The 26,962-nt window shown below is 35.9% G+C and overlaps 3 protein-coding genes across 4 annotated transcripts; all 3 read left to right on the forward strand.

Moving 5' to 3' along the window:
• The first annotated feature begins 1,285 nt into the window (after positions 1-1,285).
• Positions 1,286-5,313, forward strand: LOC126611224 (uncharacterized). Its single transcript, XM_050279419.1, has 6 exons — positions 1,286-1,663; positions 2,070-2,214; positions 2,433-2,693; positions 3,008-3,089; positions 3,545-3,741; positions 4,439-5,313. Exons 1-6 carry the CDS (start codon positions 1,428-1,430, stop codon positions 4,712-4,714), a joined length of 1,197 nt encoding a protein of 398 aa, XP_050135376.1. The 5' UTR covers positions 1,286-1,427; the 3' UTR covers positions 4,715-5,313.
• Positions 5,314-6,000: 687 nt separating this feature from the next.
• LOC126611223 (protein STRUBBELIG-RECEPTOR FAMILY 5-like) lies at positions 6,001-10,949 on the forward strand. Of its 2 annotated transcripts, none has more exons than XM_050279416.1 (17): positions 6,001-6,020; positions 6,275-6,390; positions 6,827-6,959; positions 7,049-7,120; positions 7,220-7,285; positions 7,374-7,445; positions 7,559-7,630; positions 7,846-7,917; positions 7,995-8,060; positions 8,245-8,307; positions 8,380-8,678; positions 8,837-9,063; positions 9,170-9,441; positions 9,541-9,661; positions 9,788-9,924; positions 10,016-10,172; positions 10,528-10,949. In XM_050279416.1, the coding sequence occupies exons 1-17, from the start codon at positions 6,016-6,018 to the stop codon at positions 10,702-10,704; spliced, it is 2,127 nt and encodes a 708-aa protein (XP_050135373.1). In that variant the 5' UTR covers positions 6,001-6,015; the 3' UTR covers positions 10,705-10,949. The 2 variants fall into 2 exon arrangements, with proteins under 2 accessions (XP_050135373.1, XP_050135375.1); XM_050279418.1 differs by lacking the exon at positions 6,001-6,020 and adding an exon at positions 6,126-6,152 and having other exon boundaries at positions 6,855-6,959.
• Positions 10,950-19,253: 8,304 nt separating this feature from the next.
• On the forward strand, positions 19,254-26,389 carry LOC126609766 (beta-amyrin synthase-like). The gene is made up of 16 exons (XM_050277697.1): positions 19,254-19,500; positions 19,584-19,822; positions 20,692-20,877; positions 21,031-21,120; positions 22,475-22,672; positions 23,214-23,298; positions 23,422-23,588; positions 23,676-23,981; positions 24,116-24,235; positions 24,339-24,461; positions 24,528-24,626; positions 24,835-24,891; positions 25,017-25,207; positions 25,303-25,480; positions 25,572-25,736; positions 25,982-26,389. Exons 2-16 carry the CDS (start codon positions 19,622-19,624, stop codon positions 26,096-26,098), a joined length of 2,283 nt encoding a protein of 760 aa, XP_050133654.1. The 5' UTR covers positions 19,254-19,500; positions 19,584-19,621; the 3' UTR covers positions 26,099-26,389.
• The last annotated feature ends 573 nt before the right edge of the window (positions 26,390-26,962 follow it).

Consider the following 26,962-nt stretch of genomic DNA (forward strand, 5'->3'; position numbering starts at 1 on the left):
AAACCCTATACTTATAAAAACGGTACAATGAATCTCATTGCTTTCCGTAAAAACATATTTTTCAGTAACCCAAATAACATTAATAACATTAATATTTTTCCGTAAGAACTTTGTTATCAAATTTTAAGAAAAACCTAAATGGTGGCAACATGATTCAATCACCAATCTACAAATTCTAACATAAAACCCCTAAAATCCCTACACCAGAAATTCACATTAATAATAAAACCTAATTCAAAATTACCTAAATTTTAGAGGGATGATGGTTGGTACTGGTAGCAGTGTCCTCGACGGTGGTGATGGGGTGATGATGGTGGTCGCGACGGCTGAGGTGGTGCAGTTGTGTTGGTCGCGACAGCGCTGTGAGAGTTTGAGTGTTGGAGCTCGACGATGGTGATGGGGTGATTGATGGTGGTCGCGACGGCGGAGTTGGTGTTGTTGTGTTCGTCCCGACGACGGTGAGCATTATGAGTGAGAGTCTGAGAATTGGAGTCGAAGGAAGGGACATGGATAGGGAGTCGAGGGAGAGTTGAGAGTCTGAGAGACTGAGGGTGATTCTGGAACTCGAGAGGTGGAATTGGCTAGGGCTGAAACTAACGGTTGAGATTGGATGGAGAGATGATATCTTAAATCTCGTCCGTCCATTGTAATCACAAACGGGCCGGTCCGGGTACCCGCGGTTCTTATACTTTTGGAACTGGCCCGAATCGAAAACTTCAAAGGCCCGTCCCGGTCAACCCCGTTCTGTTTTTACAAAATTAAGAACCGGCCCGTACTCACCCTGACCCTCGTTTCCTGTACCCATTTGCCCACCCCTACTCTAATCAACATACCCTAATAAAAAGGAAAACAAAGGATGGCAATGGGAATGGAATTGAGATAGGAGCAAGGATAAACCTAGAAGTTGTTACACCAAATGTTATAATACAATTAGGTATTGGACCGTGTTCTCCTTACACTGAAATCTTTCGGATAGACTGAGAGATTTTTCAATGTAACCGTCACAAGGGGTGGTAACCACGTGTCGCTATATAAATGGTGAGATATGTGTGTTAAAAAGTTAATAACTTACAAAAATAAAATTTCTCACTATTTACATAAAAACACGTGATGTACTATATGTGTTCCCGTCACAATTAAAAATTTCTCGGGTAGACCACTCTTTACTTCCATTGCAACCTACGAAGTGTACCACGTGTCAAACAATAATATAAACCAAAAGGTCCACCAACTGAAAAGACTATTTTAGCCCCTCTCCTTCCTTGACTTCTTCGATGCCTTGAGTTGTTCGCGCAACGATCCGATGCGTGCATAGTGATTGTATGACTTATACAAACAGGAGAGCACCACAACCCCAAAGCTCCTTGTGACTGTATAACTATGCGATTATCGAACCAGAGATCAATCGCCATCGCAAATCGACGGAGATGGTCAAAATCGCGGATTCGAGCAGATTTCACGGCCTATTCGTACGGTCGTCGGAGGAATTTTGGCGCGAACATATCCATGGCGGTTTCGCCACTCTCGTCGCCGTGCTCTTCGTCTTTGCTTGCCACTGTGCCAAGAGGTTCTTCTTTGGAAAACCCTCTGGCTCCAGTGCTTCTCCGGTCGGTCTTTCGGATTCTGATCTCCCCACTTCTAGGTCTCGGATTCCGCCGCACAGGTGATTTTCCTTCTGGGGTTTGCCTATGCTCAATTGAGTTCGTTTTGTTTTTCTCTAATTTGGTGATTTCTGGGTTAAAATCTGAGATTTTGCTAATTGGGTTTTGTTCACTTGGTTTTTGAGTTGGGTTTTATCTATATTCAATTGGTTTTCGATTTATTTTTGTACAATTTGGTATTTGGGTTTGATCAATTTAAGTTATATGATAGTTGGGTTTTGATCAAATTGATGCTTTCCTTCATTTTATTGATGTGGATATGTTCATTGGGTTTGTGGTTCATCTCCAGTTTTGTTAAAAATATAGTAGAACTTTGGGGTGATTGGTAATTGACATTTTAGAAATCCAGTTTCGTGGGATCAAGTTAGGATTGTGTTACTTAATTGTTCGTTTTGTTTACTTCTGCAGCACCCTGGAACTGGTGACAGATGCAGATTTGAAGTTTCTGATTGATAACTTGGAGGAGAAAATGGGCGAAAATGAGAAATGGGAAAAGGTCATAGACAAAAGAAATGATATTCTATCCTACTATGCGAAGTGCTGCAAGCCTAAGGTCATTCATCTTGTGCTTAATTTGTGTGGGATTCAGATTCTTTGAATTGATTATTAAATGCTTTCGTACCCTTTCATTACGCCAAACTTACCACAGGCATCTATTCTTGGTCTAGAATCTGTAGGTCGCACAAATACTTGATTCCTTGTTTTACTTTACTGGTTTTAGTGAATAAAGGCTATGGAAACAAGATAATGTATCTTTTTTCTTGCATTCAGGATAGTTCTTTGACATACTTGAGCGTGACAATATTTGAGAATTGCTCTCCTGAGAAGCTGAGAGACTTCTACATGGACAATGATTACAGGAAGCAATGGGATAAGATGCTGATTCAGCATGAACAGTTGCAGATGGACAAAAACAAGGGGGTTGAAGTTGGTCGGACAATAAAAAAGTTTCCACTGTTGACAGCCAGAGAATATGTATTAGCTTGGAGATTGTGGGAGGGGAAAGATAACACCTTTTATTGTTATATCAAGGTAACTTCTGCCTGAAAATTATTTACACGTAAATTACATCTAGGCAATCTTGAGTCGTGTGAAGTTTTGATTTTCCATGAGCCGGTGCTCCAAATGTTATCCAATGAATTGATATATCATATATGCAGTGATGCACATAATATCCTTTGCACTTCTCTCTCAGTTTCTCACTTTCTCTAGCATAATGCACTTTTGTTTTTTTTACGATTAAGTGTTTTTTTTTGTCCTTTTCTGTTGGTGCTCTTCATCCTTCTAGAACTTTCTTGCACTCTTTATAAATTACCTGATATGCTTTCCAATAATGGGTGATACAGGAATGTGAACATCCTTTGGCACCACCCCAGAAGAAGTATGTGCGTGTTAGTACTTTCAGATCTGGTTGGCGAATCCAAAAAGGTATGATTCCAGTGAATCCAACTTTGTTGTTTCTTTTGTTCTACATTTTCAATAAAAAGAATTTCCTTCGTTTTTATGTTTTCTTTCAATTTTTCAATTCATCCCAGGTTGAGCTGCTTTCATATTTGTTCAGAAACGTGTATTGTCGACTATAAGTCGTATTTCAAGCACCACGCATAACTAAATAAATTTTTTTTTTGGCTGAAATATGCTTTACCAAGCTTTATACTGCTGAACATGAAGCAGTAATATTCTGAAGGATCAATAGTTTTCCTTAATGTAATTGTGGTGGATAAAGAAATGAGTTTTCTTCTTCTTAGGCGCTTGTTGCACGTATCAGGAAAAACACAAAAGCACCACTTACACAAAGGTTTCCTTGGCTGAAATTCTGGTAGACTGAATTTTAAGAAACAGAAACTGTTTATAGTTTTATGAGTGTTAATCATCTGCTACAGTGCCTGATACTAATGCCTGTGAGATCAAGATGTTTCATCAAGAAGATGCTGGTTTAAATGTGGAGATGGCAAAATTGGCTTTTTCTAGGGGCATATGGAGCTATGTGTGCAAGATGGGCAGTGCACTTAACAGATACGCTACAATCAGCTCTCATCAATCAAGGGCTGCTGCTTCTGCTGTCACGTTGATTAAAAAGGCCAGGACAACTTTCTTTGATGGATTAGTATTGTTTAAATTTTAATATACATTGGTTCTCTTGGACTCATGCTACATACAAGGCATTTATTGGTAGAGCTTCATCCAGTTTATCGGGGTACCTGGCTGGTTTCTCTAGTATTAATTTCTTGAGAATTACTTGAGGTAGATGAATTCTCTTGGTCATATGTAAGAAACCAGTTCCACTCGATGCTTAGTTGTCTAAGCACCCGTGTAGCTCAACTAACTTGGATATAATCTGGGATTCTTGTTTGGTAAATCTTGTCAGCATTGTGCTGTTTGGTAAGGGTTTCATGTTTTTGACTTAAAGGTTCTGACAGGCCTTGAGTGCCGATAATATTGGGTTTGTTTCACCTACACAAGGTTATTTACATCCGGTGCATATATTACTACATGTTTATAGCATTGTGCAGCGTAGATGAAAATTTGAATGTTTGCGTTAACTCACTACTCCGCTGATGCCTGTCTCTGGTTTTTATAGTGGTGAAATAAATAGTGACCATACTGGGGCTTTTCCTGCCCCTATCAGTAACCAGGAGTAAAGGGAACTCTGAATGATATCTATAGTTTACTATTCATGCTTGGTTTCTTTTAATTTCAGAGATACAAAATATCTGATCTTTCTACATATTTGTAATCTGCATGGTTGTTACTGATTGTAATTCTCCTTCACACAGGTCCCCTCTGGATTAGAAGCCACGGATGACATGACCTCTCAAGCAACCTCAGTAGGAACTTCTGTTTGCAGACCAATTGCGGGCGAGGGAAGGAAATTGTCAATAAGACCTTCAAAGAAATTGTTAGCCAATGGCCTGCTGCTTCTTGGGGGAGTGGTCTTCCTGTCTCGTGGTCACTCTAGCCTGGGCGTGAAGGTTGCCATGGCTTACATCTTAACGAAGTGGAGTAAGCGTGGCGCTTCATCAAGTCAAAGCAGTGAAATTTCAGGGGCATGATCTTCTTGCCATCACAACTAATTTTGGAGGGCGGAGTAATGTTTTCTTATCTACACTATTTCTAGGCCATCTACATGGAGACCAACTACTATGCTCTACTTCTGCAAAAAAAATGAGAAACGGAAGAAGAGTGGAGGGTAGTAACTTAATTGTACATCATGCCTTCCAAATTGTATAAATATCTGCTATCCTTTTACCACATTTACCTGATGGCTAGCAATACAATGATCAATGGGAAAGGCTTATTGGTTCTGAATCTCCGACGCACCTTGTATATCCCAATCCCAGCAACTAGTCATTATATGACCCCTTGCGGGTTACAGAGTTTATAACGTTGTCCGGCTGCAGTCGGGTAGAAGATTTCACTGCTCTTGCATGAAAACTCAGACCTATCTGCAATAAACTCAAAGCTGTTTTTGAAGTTCTTGGAACTGTTGGAAAGGGTAAGGTATTTGTACTTTAGATGGTTGTATATGTATGTGACCATTATACTTGCATCCTTCATTTTCCCCATTAGTTATGACCCTGAGATGTGTTGATATCCTAGTAAAGTCAAATTTCTGTAGACAATGTTTTGATCTAAGATTTCGATTTTTCCATGTTTCAGTAGTAGTTAAGGAATGGGTGTTTTCACGACTTTCCCGTCCAGTCAATTATGTTCCACTTAATCCCTGTTTCATGGTCACATATTTTTCCGGCTAAGGAATGGGAAACCTTTCTCTTGTTACATGAATTCAATTTTCATTTCATCCGGGAAAAGCCTTCTTTTTCTTAACAATGTATTTGTCATTTGGTCCAATCACGTTCCGTTAGATAGGGATAGTTTTGAAAAATACTTATAACTCTCAGAGAGAGTATTAGAACGAAAAAATTAATTAGATAATGAACTATCGGTTCTAATCAATCTCTTGTGACACGTGATTTGCTTGTGAGGGTAATGTAATGCATGGGTCTTCTATATTAAGGTGTTTGCGCATGTTCTAATCACGTAAACACTTGGAAGAAGAAATTTTTGGATAGAATAACCTTCTCACAAGAGTTGGTCAGATAAAAGTTGGATACGAGAAGATAGTTGTCTTGCATACAACTAGCGTATACGATACATGATTTAATTTGTTGAGAAAAACAAGTTGGGTATAGCGGTTGCATAGTAAATAGTATATACAAAAATGAAATACTGCATACGAAAAAGGCAAGGTGGGAAATCCAGCTGGACATTTTGAAAAACAGTTGAAAAGGGCGGAAAACGTTGGGAGCTGTAAATTGTGTCCTCACGTTTCGCTGGAGACTGTCTGTTGCAAATGCTGTATTTCTCAACCATTTCTTTTCCTCGTCGTCTCTAATTTTAGACAAAACTCAACCATTCTCAGAAAAAAACCAACCCAGAGATAATAACAATATTCATCAAAAAAATTAAACAAATTTAATGTTATTTAGGGTTGTCTTTTTCTCTCTTTGTAGCTCCTTAATCGAACAATGTCGAATCAAATCTAAACCACATAACCCATCAATTTTTAACTTTTTTTTTTGTTTGTGATTTTTTATTTATTTCTGAGTTAGGTTTCAATTTTTTGTACGGGAAAGGATGATCCACTTCCACAACATTCTGGTGTTGTGGGTTGTTTTATTGACGTTCTTCGCAACCGGCGTTTATTCCAAGACCAATTCTCAAGATGGTAAGTCTCAAATTTGTTTTGGTCCGATTTGTGTTAAGTGTGTAGTTTCTTGTGTTTAGATCTTCAAATTTAGGCTCAATTTTGCAACGATGAGAATTTCTTTTTCAGATTGAGAATTTTTTTAGAAACATATACTAATTGCGCATTACTAGTAGATGACTACAATTACGACATATATCAGGTGAAAAGATCGCGAGAGATGTTCCTTATATGGTCATTTGAAAAGGCACGAGAACTTTTTCTTTAAAACGTTTCATAATGGCCTCTAGATTTTTAGCTTCCTCGAAACGTTTCTAATAGCAATTTTTTGGGGTTGCCTTTACCTCTTATGGGCTTACATTCCGTTAACGATCAATGAAGATAAATTGCGTTCAGCTAGTTAGGTACTTACATATTTACCTATATCGACATTCCGATGTTTTTGTGTGTCTTGCAGTATCTGCCCTTAATGTGATGTATAACAGCTTACAGTCTCGTTCTAAGCTAAGCGGTTGGAAATCAAGTGGAGGCGACCCTTGCGGCGATTCATGGAAGGGGATAACATGCTCAGGCTCATCTGTAACCCAAATGTATTTCTCATTTCTAACATACATTCAGACTTGCGTTATTTGTCTCGTATTCCCAAGTTAGAACCTATTTTCTTTCACATTTTTTGCAGAGACTTGTCCGACCTAGGGCTCAGCGGATCAATGGGATACCAGCTTGCAAGCTTAACATCGGTCACTAAATTGTAATGCTTAGCTCATTAGAATAGGCATTTTTCTTTTTGTTCGGTTTTCTTTTCAAGGCGCATAAGCTGACGGATGTGCATTCCTTCGTCATAGTACAGTGATTTAAGCAAGAACAACCTCAACGGTGATATACCCTATCAGCTGCCTCCTAATGCAAAGTACATGTAAGTCTGCAGAAAAAAGATTTCATATTTTATTACACTGTTATAGTTCCATCGTTGTCAATACTAATCTCACGACCTTGATGTGCAGAGATCTTTCTCAAAATGCTTTTTCGAACACAGTACCATATTCAGTATCTCAGATGTCTGACCTTGAAACTCTGTAAGTAGAACATGTTCCTTTGTTCACATAATTTTCTAACCAAGTCTTCCTTTGTTCACATAATCTTCTAACGAAGTCACTCCCATTTCTAAACATTCGTTCGATGAATGCAGAAATCTTGGCCGTAACAAGCTCAATGGACAGTTGAGTGATATGTTTGGCAAACTTACTAAACTCGAAGAGCTGTAAGTTCTTCTAACTTTGCATCAAAGGTCCCACTTTCATATTTTAACATGATTACTTGAAATTTATTCAGAATGTAACCAGTTGTAGCGCCACTTTTGTATTTGACAATTGATTCTTGACCTCTTGTACCCTCTTTTTAGTTCAGACAGAGATTTGCTGCTATACTTCAATTAAGGGTTAGTGACTAACTCGTATATCATGAAATCATGTGCAGGGATCTATCGTACAACTCATTGACTGGCAACTTGCCTCAGAGTTTTGGAAAGCTTTCAAGCCTCAAAAAATTGTAAGAAGCATTAAATCTGAATTTATATATTTTTGTGTTCAAGGTTCCTGGTTGCTGATCCCTTTGTCTTTGTGCAGGTATCTGCAGAACAATCAACTAACCGGTCAAATCAACGTGCTTATGTACACTCCCGTCGAGGAATTGTAAGTGTCTTTGATCTAGATTTTTGTTATATAGACGAAAATTCATTTAGTAAAACACCTTATAACATGTTTGTTTGTTAAACCTTTCTAATGAAATTAAAAGAAACTTTTGAGTTTCCTTATGTACCCGCTACAGTTTGTAATATTTTTTTTTCACAAAATGAATTCATTATTGTGCTGGCAGGAATATCGAAAACAATCGCTTTTCCGGCTGGATCCCCAACGATTTGAAGGGTATAAACATAAAGTGAGTATCTCTTTCAATGATCAATCTAGGTAGCAGTGCTTGAGAAATTTTTTCTGACTTTACTAATTGAAGGTCTGGAGGAAACTCCTGGTCGTCTGGACCATCTCCGCCTTCTCCTCCTGGTGCACACCGTAATAGAGGGTCAGGCAAAAAGAGTGGCAGCAGCAACTCTTCTGTAGTCACCGGAGTAACCATAGCTGGAATAGCTCTTGCCGTATTGTTGCTGCTTGCAATTATAATTGCACTGTTTTCAAGAAAAAAACGTTCTTCTACTTCGCATCTCCTCGATGATGACAGGCTTAGCCAGCGCAAGTCGTTTCGTATCTATTCATCTAAGGATTTATCTAAAGAACTGACTTCTGACTACAAAGGTAATTTCTTCGTTACGAAAATTTCTTTCGTGGAAAATATAAACAGTATTAATTGTCCTTGGAATGTCTTTCTCCCCTTTCTTCCCTCTCGATTCTCATTTGATTTATGTTGTAATGTGGGATCACTCTCGACTAACTAGACGATGTGCTGGTGACAGATTCTACCGTTTCAATTGACATAAAGCCTGTTTCAAAATCTCCATCAATTGGTTTCAAGTCGCTGTCTGGCCGTTTGCAATCCTTTGCCAGAAGAAGCACCTCTGTAAAAGCTACTGCTTACGCTTTGGCAGATTTGCAGGTTGCCACTGCTAACTTTGCACCAGCTCGCCTTCTCGGGCAGGGCACCATTGGACGTGTCTATAGGGCTAAATATAGTGATGGGAAGGTAATATTTTACTATCACTCTATGATTGCTATTTCTCTAGCTAACCTTTATAAGTTCATGTTATAATTTTTGTTTCTAAAAATTTTATTCCATATATGCGTGTCAGGTTTTGGCAGTTAAAAAGATTGATTCCTCACTTTTTCAAGGCTCACCGCCGCAAGAATTTTCTGACATTGTTGTAAACATCTCCAAGATTCGTCATGCCAACATCGCTGAGCTTGTTGGCTATTGTTCAGAACACGGGCACAACATGTTGATTTATGAGTACTTCAGGAATGGCTCGCTTCACGAATTCTTACACATGTCAGATGACTACAGTAATCCTCTAACTTGGAACACAAGAGTCAGAATCGCTTTAGGCACTGCCCGGGCTGTTGAGTAAGTGAATATATATACTTATATATCTAGCAATTAGTTATTTTGGTTTACCAGGATTTCTTGTAATAATTGTAATAAACTCTTTGTAAATTGTTTCAGGTACCTGCATGATGGTTGCTCTCCATCCACAGTTCACAAGAACATCAAATCATCCAATATTTTTCTTGACATCGAACTTAATCCCCGTCTTTGCGATTATGGCTTGGCAACATTTCACCAGGTTAATTCCCGCCACTCTTAAAACTAAATGCAACCTTTCATGTATAAAAGATATCCGGGCTTTGCTGTCTATAGGGAATACGAATATTTTCATGTATTGATGGTGATTTTTCCTTCTTTTTTTCAGCGTACTAGCCAAAACCTCGGGATGGGATACAACGCTCCAGAATGCACAAAGCCATCAGCGTTTACAGGAAAGAGTGATGTTTACAGTTTTGGAGTAGTCATGTTGGAACTATTGACAGGTCGAATGCCTGTTGACAGGTATGTTAGATTTGCGTCTTACTCTCCCTTCCATTCACGCTAATATTGTTGATGTCATGCAATTCTAAACCGGTTTGGTTCCTCTCTTTAGTTCAAAACCACCAGCGGAGCAGTGCCTTGTACGATGGGCAACTCCCCAGCTTCATGATCTCGATGCATTGTCACAAATGGTGGACCCTGCACTGCGTGGACTCTACCCTCCCAAGTCAGTCTCACGGTTTGCTGATATCGTTGCCCTCTGTGTTCAGGTAATTACTGCGTACTAGTTACCACACACCCAAAAACACACTCGCATAGAGAAAGGGATCTATATAGTGACTTAGTTGCCTTAAACCTACTGGTTAGGTTTAACTTTAATTTGGATATAGTACTGCAATTTATACCACATTTACGGATCACTACCATCCTAAACATTTCTCTAATAGCGGTGGGTCACATAAAAAAGGTAGGTAGTAAATGTGATATAAATAGCATTTTTCGAACTGTATATGAACAATAAGTTCTCTTAAAAAAAACTGCTTCTGCTTTTACTCTTAATTTTTGAGCATTGGGAAATAACAAAAGATTGTTCTTGACTAATTTTTATTCCTTTACATCCATCAGCGGGAGCCAGAATTTCGGCCACCAATGTCGGAGGTGGTGCAACAGTTGGTGCGGTTAGTGCAGAGCTCTGCTGCGAACATGAGAGAGGATTTTGGTCTTGGGGCATCTCGTCACTCCAGTGCCATGAGCAGCAGGAGAGAAGATCTGGCAGCCTCTCGACGCTTGACTGACTTTTGATGATGATGGCGAAGAGAGGACGATGATTTTCATTTTGATCAATATCATGTAAGCATATAAAAGAGAGACAGATTGAGTCATTTCCTTTAAATGTTTATCTCTGTCTGCTCTGGCTGCCCAATATTTTTAAATAGTTCGACTTCAGAATTAATCTCAAGAATTCTGGGCCCTAAAGTTCTCCAAGGCACTCTAGCTTGTTCACTATAGGAGAAGCAGATTTAAGAAGAAAAAAAGTTACTGGAAAATTGATCATGGGGGAGTACAATGGGAAATTCAGGAAAGTAAAACATGTTTGGGGTCTGATTTAAAAATTTTGATCTGTAACACCCAACCGATCTTCGGCTTAGCCCAAAAGCTCAAGCTGTTGAATGTTTGATCAAATTTAAACAAATTTCAAATTACTTTAATTTTCACAATTCTTGATTGTTTGAGGATTGAGAGACATTTGAGATTGAGTTACAATTCCAAGCTATTTGTTTTCCATGGTTGTATTAAATTGGTGAAATTTGACCGTTAGGCTTTGTTTGGGTGTAAAGGATTTAAGCCAAGTGAGGAAGCAATAAGCTATAAAACTTTAGATGCAGAAATGCACTACATGACCATTACCAAGTTACAAATATATGCTAGACGGATTTGCAAATCCCTCTCATATGCCTTTGTAATCCAAATGTGGTGCATTTATAATCCATCATTGTATATTTTTGGGTAAATTACATAAAACTACTTCAACTATTGGGTCATTAACATTTTCATATCTCATCTTTAAAAAGTTTCAATAACATACCTTATCTTCGAATTTATTGCAATGTCATACCTTTCGTCAGTTGTCCGTCAATTCCCTGTCAATTCCTCTATTAAATGCTGACATGGCTTGAGGCGGGACTCATTTTCTATTAAAAAATTAATAAAATATTATTAAAATCATAATTTATCAAAAAAAAAAAAAAAAAAAACCCAAACACCATCTTCCCCAACCCCACCCAAATCCAAAACCACTCCCACCCACGTCATCCTCCTCCTCCTCCTCCTATCTAACCCCCAAACCCTAATTGCACCATCCTCTGCAAGCACTCGCCGTCGGCCACCCTCAACCTCCTAATCTCTCATTTTCGGCATATTCCGATGGAACCAACATGGGTCTCGATCCAAGAAGCACAATAACTCGAGATACACAGAGAATTTGAACCCCAATATTTCCCCTGGACCGAAACCCACCGCTTCACCTGCGTCGAAATTGGCGTCTAAGAACGCAAACCCGGTTGTTCGTTCGCCTTTCAAGATCCGGGAGAGAAAGTTCGTCGTCGCTAAGAAGAAATTGAAGAAGGAGAACCCGAATGTCGCTTGCAAGTGCAAAGAGAAGGGACATTCGAATATGTGCCTCTGCGTTGCGTATGAAAATCTGAGGGCGTCGCAGGAAGAGTTCTTCAAGAAGCGAAACGAGGACGTTGAATCCGAGAGTTTGAAGGAGAGCGACAGAGCTGAGTGTGAACTAGAGGAAGTAATCGATAAGGGTTTGAGGATTCAGGACCTTCAAAATGATGTGGCAATGACAGAGAAGGAGGAGGTGGGTTTGGGGGGAGATGTTGGTGTGGGTGGGATCTAGGTTTGGGGTGGTTTTGGATTTGGGTTGCAGGGAAGGGGATCTGGTTTTGGGTTGGGGGAAGATGAGAGAGGGGAAGAAGGCGGAGGGTTTTTTTTTATTTATTTTTTATTTTTTTAAATTATTTAATTAATTTTTTTAATATTTAATTAAATTTTAATAGAAAATGGGTCCCGCCTCAAGCTACATCAGCATTTAACGGAAGAATTGACAGATAACTGACGGAAGATATGAAATTGTAACAAATTCGTAGATGAGATATGACATTGAAACTTTTTAAAGATGAGGTATGAAACTATTAATAACCCAATAGTTGAAGTAGTTTTGTGTAATTTACCCTATATTTTTTTTATTCATCTATTATTAACTTGGCTTCATTCCTCCAAATATAGCATTACGGAAAAAGAATACTAAAGTTTTGTAGCGTGCTTTTACTTAAAACCTAATTGGACCGACCTTGAATTCCAACTCACATATTCACTCGAGTTTCTCCTTAACTATAAGATGAGAAATAACTAGACCTGACATTTGTGTCGTGTTTTATGTGTTTATATCATTTTTGTGTCATACTTGATATTTTAACGGGGCATATCGTGTAAGACCCGTTAAAATAAATGGGTATATAACTTGACCAAAAATTGACTTATATTAATAGGTAATATGGTCTGACCCATTACTTGTTAAAGAAAATATATTTTAAGCCAATAAATAGTCAAATAAAAAATATTATAGTAAATAGTATACACATACCACATTGCCGCATAAATATTACTTCAAACATAAAAACACATTTGTCTTTCAAGTATCACATAAAAACAGAAAAACAGTGAAAACAATTATACAAACACTCGTACTAATTAACATGCTTTACAACTTTCGTGAATGGCTCAACTTTGAAATTTGCCACTATAATCACATAAACTATAGATTGAAATTTAACTGTTGATTGTCGTTTACATTTATACTCCATTCTTCTCACCAAATTTGTCTTTTTAGATTAAAACATAATCTTTTAGAGGATTCAGAAAGATGAATGGTTTGGGTCGTTCATATTACATTCAGAATTTACCTTTAGTGAAAACATTGCTTGGAGTTTATAAAGTCTTTAGAAACTATATTACATCGACTCATATTTCAATTAACCATAATATCAGAACATGATATCAACGATTTGAACCGTTCATTTTTTTATAAATCCGCTAAAAGATCATGTTTAAAAAGATTTGAAAAAGAAAATTCAGTGAGAAGAATAAAACGTAAACGACAATTGACGATTAAGTCTAAATCTAAGATTTATAGATTATGGTGTCAGATTTTGGAGTTGACCCATTCACAAAAGTTGTAAAGCTTGTCATTACGAGTAATTTTGTGTGTGTGTGTATTTTTTTATTTACATTTTTCACATTTCTACAATGATTATTATTAATTTTACTAATTTTGCACTCAAATAAAAAACACTATTCATGAGAGTTTGGAAGGTTTTATATCTAAATGACAATGTAACCATCGATTACACGTGGAGGATGCAATCCCAAGCGTCTATATATTCTTTCACTTTTTTACACTTGTACATTAATTATTATGAATTTTTTTAATATGTTTGGAATTTTTAATGTGTTTTACAATATTTTAATTTCACTTTTAAGAGGATAAAATATTTATGAGTATGAGTGTATAATAGAGAGTAAAAAAATTTTGGGTAACAGATCAAGTAAAATTTATAACATTAATGATAAAAAGAAAATCTCACAATAAAAATAAATAAATAAATAAATAAATAAATAAAACTTAAAATTTTTTAAACTTATATAGAATAAAAATACAATAATACATATTTAATATACAATATATACACTATGGTTGTTGTATTTTATAGTAAGTTTTTTGTTTAGTAGTTTAATTACTTTAAAATCATCAAAATAATTTTTTTCTTAACAGTCAAAACGTGTTACCCATAGGTTACCCGAGCGTAAACCCGTTAAGGACCCGTTTTTAATAGGTGATTCGATAATGACCTGATTGGTTATTATTTTGACCCAAAATTCGTTATTTTCGTGTCGTTTTCGTATCATGTTAACGGATTGTGTAAGAAACTGTTAGGTTTTTATAATAACATGCATGCATTTGTGTCAAAATATATAAGAGATTCCATCAAACACAATGTTGACTAAGATATTAGAAGAAAAAAAAACTTTGCTAATAGGCGAGGCCTATTCGATCTTCAAATCCTGGAAATCTGCATGGTTTTCTTCTGCTATATCTCTTTTAGTTATCTACATTATACGTGCACGCCATACGTTTCTTAATTTTTTCGCTATATTACCAGCTAGCTATTAGCTTTCCTGCTATCAACTTACTTGCACATTTCTACTTTTTGTTTTCTCCATATATAGTTGCACAAGTATTTTGTTGTCTTCAAACTAGCACATTTCTGGGTTTTGTGCTTTCACGACTCTCCATACTTGCTCCTACATCTTTCTTACTACACAATTAAGCATGCACATGCAATTTTCTTCTCTTAGCGGCTGACCCACATGCAATACCATATTATTCTTGAATTGAGTTTAAGTGGTTGAACAAAAAAGAAAGTTTGATTTGGACATACTACGTCACCATGGCCATCAATTGTTAACTGTTCTTTATCCATGACATTGACAAATTAACAAATGAGTGTTTTTTATTAGCATCCTACATATTATTGAATACATTCCATATAAAAATTAATTATTCATACTTATTTAGCTTAAAACGTATTTAAACTATATTATTATTGCTGATTCATTGTGTGACTCAGCTCAATTCTTATTCTTAAGTGTAAATAATATCATTGTAGTAAAACCAAATGACTTATATGTCTTAGTATAAAATGATAACTTAAGCCCCACAAAACTTACAAAAATAAAATTATATTTATAAACGCAACCCAAATTATGTTCAAATGTATCTTATTTTTCTTCAAGCTTTACATACTTGTCTAGTCAATGCTGACCCAACGGAAAAATGCGTTGAGCATTTTGAAAGCCAACCAATGCGACACCTTCAACACAAATAAATCAAGGCAACCGACATCTTTGATTGAATCATGTCTACCCAACAACATTTAAGTGACGTTGGCGACTTGGCATAGTTCATACATCAATCCTAAAACCCCTAATTAACATAAACTCCCAAATTGCCCACTAGACGCAAACCTAGATTTGCAGAAAAAATCTAAGAATTATTTAGGCTAATGATATGGAAATTGAATAGAAATGGGAGGAAAATTTCGTTTCTCTTGTGCTGAGATGTTTCATATTCATGTTTGTGATTATTCATCCGTATTCGTTTGATGTTTGATTAGTGTTCATGTATTTACTTAATACTCGGATTGCCTAGTTCTTTATAACTAGTTTTTATTATAGTACATGACAATGACTAATTGACAAATTCATGTGTTTTATTAGTACTAGTGTTTATGCATTTACGACAATTGACGATTAAGTCTAAATCTAAGATTTATAGATTATGGTGTCAGATTTTGGAGTTGACCCATTCACAAAAGTTGTAAAGCTTGTCATTACGAGTAATTGTGTGTGTGTGTGTGTGTGTATTTTTTTATTTACATTTTTCACATTTCTACAATGATTATTATTAATTTTATTAATTTTGCACTCAAATAAAAAACACTATTCATGAGAGTTTGGAAGGTTTTATATCTAAATGACAATGTAACCATCGATTACACGTGGAGGATGCAATCCCAAGCGTCTATATATTCTTTCACTTTTTTACACTTGTACATTAATTATTATGAATTTTTTTAATATGTTTGGAAATTTTAATGTGTTTTACAATATTTTAATTTCACTTTTAAGAGGATAAAATATTTATGAGTATGAGTGTATAAGAGAGAGTAAAAAAATTTTGGGTAACAGATCAAGTAAAATTTATAACATTAATGATAAAAAGAAAATCTCACAATAAAAATAAATAAAACTTAATTTTTTTTAAACTTATATAGAATAAAAATACAATAATACATATTTAATATACAATATATACACTATGGTTGTTGTATTTTATAGTAAGTTTTTTGTTTAGTAGTTTAATTACTTTAAAATCATCAAAATAATTTTTTTCTTAACAGTCAAAACGTGTTACCCACAGGTTACCCGAGCGTAAACCCGTTAAGGACCCGTTTTTAATAGGTGATTCGATAATGACCTGATTGGTTATTATTTTGACCCAAAATTCGTTATTTTCGTGTCATTTTCGTATCATGTTAACGGATCGTGTAAGAAACTGTTAGGTTTTTATAATAACATGCATGCATTTGTGTCAAAATATATAAGAGATTCCATCAAACACAATGTTGACTAAGATATTAGAAGAAAAAAAAACTTTGCTAATAGGCGAGGCCTATTCGATCTTCAAATCCTGGAAATCTGCATGGTTTTCTTCTGCTATATCTCTTTTAGTTATCTACAGTATACATGCACGCCATACGTTTCTTAATTTTTTCGCTATATTACCAGCTAGCTATTAGCTTTCCTGCTATCAACTTACTTGCACATTTCTACTTTTCGTTTTCTCCATATATAGTTGCACAAGTATTTTGTTGTCTTCAAACTAGCACATTTCTGGGTTTTGTGCTTTCACGACTCTCCATACTTGCTCCTACATCTTTCTTACTACACAATTAAGCATGCACATGGAATTTTCTTCTCTTAGCGGCTGACCCACTTGCAATACCATATTATTCTTGAATTGAGTTTAAGTGGTTGAACAAAAAAGAAAGTTTGATTTGGACATACTACGTCACCATGGCCATCAATTGTTAACTGTTCTTTATCCATGACATTGACAAATTAACAAATGAGTGTTTTTTATTAGCATCCTACATATTATTGAATACACTCCATATAAAAATTAATTATTCATACTTATTTAGCTTAAAACGTATTTAAACTATATTATTATTGCTGATTCATTGTGTGACTCAGCTCAATTCTTATTCTTAAGTGTAAATAATATCATTGTAGTAAAACCAAATGACTTGTATATCTTAGTATAAAATGATAACTTAAGCCCCACAAAACTTACAAAAATAAAATTATATTTATAAACGCAACCCAAATTATGTTCAAATGTATCTTATTTTTCTTCAAGCTTTACATACTTGTCTAGTTAATGCTAACCCAACGGAAAAATGCGTTGAGCATTTTGAAAGCCAACCAATGCGACACCTTCAACACAAATAAATCAAGGCAACCGACATCTTTGATTGAATCATGTCTACCCAACAACATTTAAGTGACGTTGGCGACTTGGCATAGTTCATACATCAATCCTAAAACCCCTAATTAACATAAACTCCCAAATTGCCCACTAGACGCAAACCTAGATTTGCAGAAAAAATCTAAGAATTATTTAGGCTAATGATATGGAAATTGAATAGAAATGGGAGGAAAATTTCGTTTCTCTTGTGCTGAGATGTTTCATATTCATGTTTGTGATTATTCATCCGTATTCGTTTGATGTTTGATTAGTGTTCAAGTATTTACTTAATACTCGGATTGCCTAGTTCTTTATAACTAGTTTTTATTATAGTACATGACAATGACTAATTGACAATTTCATGTGTTTTATTAGTACTAGTGTTTATGCATTTACTTAATACAGAAATTATTTAACAGTCATATGTAATTAAAAATGATATATTATTTTTTTTTTGGTTGCTTACTTAATTGTTAGATGTTAAATATATTAAATAAATGTTACTTAATACTACGGTCTAGTAATATTTTTTTTTCACTTGTAAGTGAGAGGTCTTAGGTTCGATTATCATCAAAAGTGAATTTGAACCATATTATTGCTTGCTTATTGTGAGGTTAAGTCTACTCTCTTCTCTTAGTGTAGACAATATCAGTTGTTTGAAAAAAAAAAATATATATATATGTATGTATGTATGTGTATATAATGTGTGTAAATATATATATGTTTTCAACCTTTTGTCTTCGTTTCAACCTTTTGTTTGAAGTCTTTTTATGTTGAGTGAGTGTCTTTTGTGCAGAGCTTTGGTCTCTTTCACCTAGATCATCGGATCAAGTAATCTGGACCCCTGAAATTTGATCTAATGGCTAAAAACATGGGTCCTTTTTAAAAGTTATAATAATTTTAGTATTAGATCAAATTTTAAAAGTCCGGATCACTTGATTCGGTGACCTTGGTGGAAGAGATCCCTTTTACTTCCCTCTTAGTTCATTCCTTATGATCCAATAAGTTGCTGATTTGACTACTGCCAGAGGATAAGTTTTCCTCTCGCAGCTCGAGCTTTTGTCCCTTTGAAACTACAATTTTTCCACCAAATAGCAACTGTCCTCTGTGAAAATAAAAAAAAATCAACTGAATTACCTTCTTTCAATGTGAAAAAGGGTATTTTTGCCCTCCATATTGCTACATCATAAAGTACATTTTAAAACATGGACCGCACACTGTTCACCTGTCGTCGTAATTAAATACCTACTAAGTCATTAGTTAAAGTTTAGTGGGTTTGACATTTCGGTAAATTAAAATCAATATTTGATACTCTTTGTTTGTTATCTTTTTAATCTCTTTCCTTGATAAAATTTTGGTTATACTTGTATTAAAAAAATGATTATACTTAGCATTAATATACTATTATATGATTTTAGAATGATAACCGAACTTGATCGTAAATATCAAATTTATAATAATATTCATAAAAATTATTATTATGGATGCGTAAGATTTAAGAAAACAAACTCAATTAATTAATTTATTTTATTGCAATTAAAATAAACTTACTTTCCACACAATAACTTCTTAATAACAAAACATTTAAGGAAACAGTTAACTTTCTATCTATATATTTCCAAAGGAAGGTGATCACATTAAGAAAACATTTAAGTTTCTATCTATATATATAGAAAGGAAGTTCACTTATACATTCACCCATTGAAAGCATAGTTACGTTCCTATATACAGCTCTCTCTCTCTCTCTCTCTCTCTCTCTCTCTCTCTCTCTCTCTCTCTCTCTCTCTCTCTCTCTCTCTCTCTCTCCCTCTCTCAAAAAGTGAAGATATAAATAGGGTAGTGCTATCCACACACCCATTTTTGGTTACCACACACCTTGCTTAATTTTCGACCGTCAGATCAAATGAATTGAAGAAGATCATGGACTAAAAATTAACAAGGTATGTAGGAGGTAAAAATGAGTGTGCGGGTTACACTTCCTATAAAGATACATTGTGACTTATAAATTGCTTGCATGCAACAGGTGCTTGATAAGAGGAAAGAAATAAAGAATATTGAAAAATGTGGAAGCTTAAGGTCGCAGATGGTGGCAATGATCCATACATCTACAGCACAAACAACTTCGTGGGTAGGCAGATATTTAAGTTTGACCCTGAAGCAGGAACTACCGAAGAGCGAGCTGAGGTGGAAGAAGCTCGTCTTCATTTCTACAATACTCGCTATCAGGTTAAGCCCAATAGTGACCTCCTATGGCGAATGCAGGTATACTTTAATTAGTTCGTCCAAACTTATAATGTTGTCAATTAGTTTAGTGCAAATATAAGCCACAATTTGACAAGAATAACATTTCCCACCAATATGAACCTATGATACTTATTTGATCATGTTTCTACTAAATGTGAGTTCTAGTTATCTTGGTTCCACCCATGTAGTTTTTAATTAGAAACAATACATGTGCCACTCTATAGGTGCACCTACTTATCCACCACTTATTATTAACGCACCGTATAATAACTGCATAATTAGAGACGTTATATTACTTTTTCACGTCATCTAAAGATTATGTTTGCAAAAATAAAAAAATAAAAACAATCAATTTAAATTTAGAGATTGTTTAGTCAATCATATGTAGGAGAGCACAATATGATGAAAGTTGTAAGTTGTGTTTGTCGAACATGATCAACGGTTTTTGTAACAAGTAACATTCTCAAGATGAATATACCGTACTTGGTACTAGGGTTTAATAATATTCCTCTTCACGTACTTATGTTCGAATCTTGTAATGTCGAGTTTGATACCGATTTATTCCCCACCCCTTAATATAAATTTACTTGTTATTGGTTGGGGGCTTTTGGGCTTCTCTCGATCTTATTCCTAGTTGGGGAAAAGAAAGGAGCCTTGTTCGGCAGGTGCACATCAAGTTGTAAAAAGAACAAACCACCAAACAAATAAACAAAGATCTACTTTTTGTTCGTCTTGTTTCGGGTGCTTACAAGTTTTCATTTCCTATCTGATGGGCAACACCATTAAAATTTTAGGGTTTAATAACATTTAATTAGTAATAATATCATCATCATAACTTTAATCCTCTCATTAGTATCGCTCTCAATTTGTTGTTCACTAACCGACAGTTCCTAAGAGAGAAGAACTTCAAACAGACAATTCCCCCAGTGAAAGTTGAGGATGGAGAGGAAATCACATACGAAAAGGCCACCGCTGCTTTGAGAAGGTCTGTCCACTTCTTTTCAGCTTTGCAGGCTAGTGATGGCCATTGGCCAGCTGAAAATGCCGGCCCGTTGTTTTTCCTTCCTCCTTTGGTGAGCGTTTACTATTTACTATCATGTTATTTGAATCTCATGTTCCGGTTTTGGGGCTTAAAAATATATAGCACATATATTCTCGATTTTTACCGAAATTCAAATTTTAGGGGGTTACTAATTACTTTACAATTTCCTACTCAAAATTTGCAGGTCATGTGCACTTACATTACAGGACATCTTAATACTGTATTCCCTACAGAACACCGCAAAGAAATTTTGCGTTACATATACTATCATCAGGTACATACATACATACATACATACAGTGGCGGATCCAGGATTTTAACATAGGATGGTCCCAATATAAAAGCTCCAAAAAAAAAAAAAACGAAAATAGCGGTGAACAAATAAATAGTAAACTACAACTTTTCATTCATAATCTTTATGCAAAAAAAGCTAGAAATACTAAATTTGTCCACAACGGATTTCATACTAAAACTAAAAATCCTAACAAATCTGTATTAACTAACACTAAATTAGAAAACTTATAGAAATTTTAAAGTTGATGTTGATGGGTGATGGCTTTCGGCTGGCTTGGGAAGCGTGGGGAACAAGAGGCAGACAAGTGCTGATGGTTGATGGCCTTATACTGGCTTGGGAAGCGTGAGAGGCAGACAATTATGTATATATAAATGGGGGGGGGGGGTGTGCTATCCACACACCCTATTTTACTTCTCACACACCCTTAATAATTTTTGTTCATTGATCTTCTTCAATTCATCCGATTCGACGACCGAAAATTAAAAAGGTGTGTGAGAAGTAAAATGGGGTGTGTGGATATCACACCCCTATAAATGGAGGCAGATTCTTTGCCCTCCCAGTTCCCATGCCCTCCTATTTTTTGTGGTCACGGTTAAGCCATGTCAACATTTTATACATTTTTTTTATAGAGATAATAAGACAAAAATGAATAGTAATATAAAATGTTGACGTGACTTAACCGTGACCACACAAATAGGAGGGCATGAGAAGTGGGAGGGCAAAGAATTTGCCTCCAAAAATTGGTAGTGTGAATGATTGAAATCAATTTGACTAATGAATGGGTTTTATTAAATATTAAACGGTTTTGACTTTTATTAAATATATAAATTGGTAGTGTGAGTGCTCTATCATGTGAGTTTTTAAAATTTTTTAATGACTTGGCTCAAAACGACATCATTTAAGAAAAAAAATTAGCTTTCTTCTTCCTCCTGTTTTGCACAGCATGCAAGAGCCATGGCTGTTGTTCTTCTCCATCACTGCCCAGATTTGGGTGGTCCTTGAAGGTCTTCACAGCCATTTATCCAAGCTTTCAGGTGGTCCTGGAACCATCTTAGTCCCTTATTAGATCCGCCCCTGCATACATACATACATACATACATACATACATACATACATACATACATACATATATATATTGGTCTTTGTTCACACAAATTGCATCAAATTTCAATTTTTCAAAATGTGCTTATTTGTGTTAAACTACTAACAAGGGTTGCAGTTAAGTTGGCCAAGAGTTTTCACTTCCAAAATCTGAAGTCCTGCTCGTATATAAAAAAAAAAACACTGAATAAATAATGCTAATTAATATGCATTACTTTTTCGGGTATTTCAGAACCAAGATGGTGGTTGGGGATTACACATTGAAGGACACAGCACCATGTTCTGCACAGCTCTCAACTACATTTGTATGCGTATTCTTGGAGAAGGCCCTGATGGTGGCCAAGACAAGGCTTGTGCAAGAGCTAGAAAGTGGATTCTTGATCATGGCAGTGTTACCCACATCCCCTCTTGGGGTAAAACTTGGCTTTCGGTATGCCTATGTGCAACACTAAGACTAATTGCTTTTATTAGGCTTCAGTTAACTGTTCATAAATATCACCATCATTATGCAAATCGTCAACAACATATTGATACTTTATCTATGCCATATATTGCTGAATTACATGAGATTATTTGCTATCGAAAACGGAGCAATATCGACAACGTATAAAGATGTATCACACTTAATTCTTAATAATGTTAGTTAGACACACAAAACTAACATTATTGTTGATACACTCTATAATAGTGGTGGATCCCTATTAACAATAGATTATGTCAAATATGACTTTACATGTAGCAAACCAAAATCATATTTATAACCCTGGCTATTTCAGTATATTGAAGAATGATGGAGTCATATTGGGCATTGTGTGTCTAAATTGCTTTTACTTCATCAATGTAACGATACTTTCTTTTTATCGAAAATAAACGCGACTAGTTGCTTCAATTTAGTACTAGTGCTGTTTGAGACTGCAACTATGTAAAAGCATTTGCCTTTCTAATTAATCTTGCTTAATTGATTCTTGTAGATACTTGGTGTGTTTGAGTGGTCCGGAAGCAACCCAATGCCCCCAGAGTTTTGGATTTTGCCTTCATTTCTTCCTATGCATCCAGGTTGGCACAATTCCGGACTCCACAAGTACAAATAATTCAATCTTTCACATGTTTATTGATTAAATTAGTCTCTCTCTACCTATAGTCTTCTTCTTTAATCTCTTCTATATCATGCAAATGCAGCAAAAATGTTTTGCTACAGTAGGATGGTTTACATGCCTATGTCATATTTATATGGGAAAAGATTTGTTGGTCCAATCACACCTCTCATACTACAATTAAGAGAAGAACTCTATGCTCAACCTTATGGCGAAATTAATTGGAAGGGAGTGCGTCGTCACTGCGCTAAAGTGAGTTTAACTTGATTAAGTTAGCTAATTAGTTCATGTTTTCTTGTTTTGGTAAATAAACTGATTGCAGTAATAATTTGATTGCAGGTGGACATCTACTACCCTCATCCTTGGATACAGGACTTTTTATGGGATAGTCTGTACGTATGTACGGAGCCTCTTCTTACTCGCTGGCCGTTTAACAAGCTGATCAGGAAAAGGGCTCTTGAAGTAACAATGGAGCATGTTCATTATGAAGATGAAAACAGCAGATACATTACCATTGGATGTGTGGAAAAGGTGTTATGCATGCTGGCTTGTTGGGTGGAAGATCCAAATGGGGATTATTTTAAAAAGCATCTTGCCAGGATACCGGATTATTTATGGGTTGCTGAGGATGGGATGAAGATGCAAGTTAGTACACATTTTGTTAATACAGTTTATGATACGATGAATTGTTCTTGATCCTTTTTTTTCTGTTTCAAAAGTTTACTCTTCTAAATCATTGGAAAACATTATAAATTGATACATTTTATTGATACATGCAGAGTTTTGGCAGTCAACAGTGGGATACTGGTTTTGCCATTCAAGCTTTGCTTGCTTCCAATCTAACCGATGAAATTGCACCCACACTCGCTAGAGGACATGACTTCGTCAAGAAATCTCAGGTTCGTTTTTATATAGTCAATTCAACTTTCATATTTGTAAAATGTAAATGTGCATCCATTATTTTGTTCTAACTAGTGACTGTTTTGGATTGAAATTGTTAAGGTCAAGGACAATCCGTCGGGTGACTTCAAAAGCATGTACCGCCACATTTCCAAAGGATCGTGGACTTTCTCTGATCAAGACCATGGATGGCAAGTTTCTGATTGCACTGCAGAGGGTTTAAAGGTAACAAATTCAACTTAGTTGTCTAAAATGTAATCTCAATTTTTCTCACCATAACCCCCTCTACAGTGTTGCCTGCTTTTATCGATGATGCCACCAGAGATGGTTGGTGAAAAAATGGAGCCTGAGCGGTTATTCGATGCTGTCAATGTCCTAATTTCCCTACAGGTGACAACTATTATTTCTGACAGTCATAGATATGAGTTTGAGTTGCATTTTGTTGCCGCAATCAAATTTGGATCTAATGCATGGCTGCCTTACTTTAAAAAAGTTTTAAAAAGTTTTAACATTTCAATACATTTTTTCTTCAGTGCATGGTCTATTAGGTCTCTCTAGTCATTACAAATCTCACTAATCTCACTATGTCTCATTGTAGAGTAAGAATGGTGGCTTAGCAGCCTGGGAACCAGCAGGAGCAGCAGAATGGTTAGAAGTAAGAATTTTAAAGAATTGGAGTCATGTTGTCGAACTTAGTCAGATGAGTAACAAACTAAATTTTTTTCAAATCATTATTATTTAGTATATACTTACTAGGATATTGTCCTTTTTTCCCCTCAGATGTTCAATCCCTCAGAATTCTTCGCGGACATTATGGTTGAGCATGAATACGTTGAGTGCACTTCATCTGCAATCCAGGCTTTAGTTTTGTTTAAGAAGTTATGCCCTGGCCACAGGAAGGAAGAGATTGATCAATTTATTACCGCTGCTGCACTGTACCTTGAAAATGTACAAATGGCAGATGGTTCATGGTATATCATATGATTAAATCAAAATTTGATTATATAATTTTCTTTGATTAAAAACTAGAGAAGAAAAAGAACTTAGTGAAGGAACATTTGCACAGGTACGGGAATTGGGGAGTTTGCTTCACATATGGTACCTGGTTTGCTCTTGGAGGGCTAACTGCTGCTGGTAAGACCTTCAACAATTGTGCAGCCATGCGCAAAGCTATTAGTTTTCTACTCGCAATCCAGAAAGAGAATGGTGGTTGGGGAGAGAGCTACCTTTCATGTCCAAAAAAGGTAAAATATGAGAGGTGGATTATGATTGAAGCTAGCTGATTGATCTCATTGTCTTGGACTAAAGTATTTCACTTTATGGCGGGTGATACAGGAGTACGTTCCTCTTGAAGGAAACCGATCAAATTTAGTTCACACAGCTTGGGCTATGATGGGTTTGATTCATGCAGGGCAGGCGGAAAGAGACCCCACACCTCTCCATCGTGCAGCAAAGTTGATAATCAATTCTCAGATGGAAAATGGTGATTTTCCTCAGCAGGTATCTTGCTTACCACATTAGTTCCAACCAACAACAACAACAACAACAAAGCCTTTTCCCACTAAGTGGGGTTCCAACCAAAAGAAAAATAAAAAAAAAACAAATTCTCTTAGTATTACTTGCATCGCAAACTTGACGAGTACAAATACGAACAAAATAACATATCGTGTTGTGTTGTTTCTACGTATGCTCAAATTTTTACTTCAAACGTTTTATAAATTCTAATCACTAATTATATATGGCAGGAAATCACTGGAGCGTTCATGAAGAACTGCATGCTACATTATGCAAATTATAGAAATATTTATCCCCTGTGGGCTCTTGCAGAATACCGAAGGCGGGTTCCATTTGTTGATGTCTAAGCTTTGCAGCCAAGTTTATGAAGAAAATAATGTTTTGATTCATTTGAAAAGCTTTGCATTTCAGTTTAAGTGTTTGTAAATGGATGGTCATGATTATAACAAGCTCATAAGCGTAATGGGTGCCATCTGTTATATTGGATGAGATACTCCAGTGATCCATGTGCATTACGCATGATCCGTTCTGTTTGTTCGGTAGTGGAGGTCCAACGGCTATACGCCTATGCCCTCTCACACCTTACATACTTGTAATGCTTCATCGAGAAGTAAGGAATTTGTGTAACAGCACCATCATCTTCTACCTCTCCCCTTCTGCATTGTTCTCTGCACCTTTCTTCATTTCAATTTCTTGCTGAATGTTATTGCAATAAAACCATCATAAACCACCTAAATTACAGAATCTAACATGGCTTTAGAGCCTAAGTTCGATTAAACTTTCATCTGGGAGTGAATTGTGCTTGCAAAATCAAGCTCACAACCAGCTTCTTCTCTGCAATACTGAGCTTTGTAAACACTGAAATCTGTCAGATCCGAGTCTAATATGGCTGGATCAACTAGTTCTAAACTTAGTACACTATTTTTCAATGGCAGAAACTACGAATTCTGGAGAATCAGAATGAAAACCATTCTCAAGTCTCATGGACTTTGGGATCTCATTGAGAAAGGGTTTGAAGTCCCTGAATCGAATAAGGAGTTGGCTGAAAGAGCCACTGATGCAAAGAAGGAGAAAGAGTACTCAAGCACTCTTTCTCAGGAGCAGATGAAGGATGCCAAAGCCCTTGGATTGATCCAAGGGGAGCTGTCTCTGATCAAATTCCATTATGAAACCATGGAAGAAAGTGGAGAGCTCTTAATAGCTGTTTTCAT

The sequence above is a fragment of the Malus sylvestris genome, chromosome 17, assembly GCF_916048215.2.
Source record: "Malus sylvestris chromosome 17, drMalSylv7.2, whole genome shotgun sequence".
Classification (NCBI taxonomy): Eukaryota; Viridiplantae; Streptophyta; class Magnoliopsida; order Rosales; family Rosaceae; genus Malus; species Malus sylvestris.

Excerpts from the sequence above, each read along its gene's own strand:
- LOC126611223 (XM_050279416.1), top strand. Across the intron at positions 6,960-7,048 it reads GGCTCATCTGTAACCCAAAT|AGACTTGTCCGACCTAGGGC; the intron begins GTATTTCTCATT and ends CATTTTTTGCAG. Across the intron at positions 8,061-8,244 it reads TACACTCCCGTCGAGGAATT|GAATATCGAAAACAATCGCT; the intron begins GTAAGTGTCTTT and ends TTGTGCTGGCAG.
- LOC126611224 (XM_050279419.1), top strand. The coding sequence starts at position 1,428 with ATGGTCAAAATCGCGGATTCGAGCAGATTTCACGGCCTATTCGTACGG. Across the intron at positions 2,215-2,432 it reads CGAAGTGCTGCAAGCCTAAG|GATAGTTCTTTGACATACTT; the intron begins GTCATTCATCTT and ends TCTTGCATTCAG. Across the intron at positions 3,742-4,438 it reads CTGTCACGTTGATTAAAAAG|GTCCCCTCTGGATTAGAAGC; the intron begins GCCAGGACAACT and ends TCCTTCACACAG.
- LOC126609766 (XM_050277697.1), top strand. The coding sequence starts at position 19,622 with ATGTGGAAGCTTAAGGTCGCAGATGGTGGCAATGATCCATACATCTAC. Across the intron at positions 23,589-23,675 it reads TGCGTCGTCACTGCGCTAAA|GTGGACATCTACTACCCTCA; the intron begins GTGAGTTTAACT and ends ATTTGATTGCAG. Across the intron at positions 24,236-24,338 it reads ACTTCGTCAAGAAATCTCAG|GTCAAGGACAATCCGTCGGG; the intron begins GTTCGTTTTTAT and ends GAAATTGTTAAG.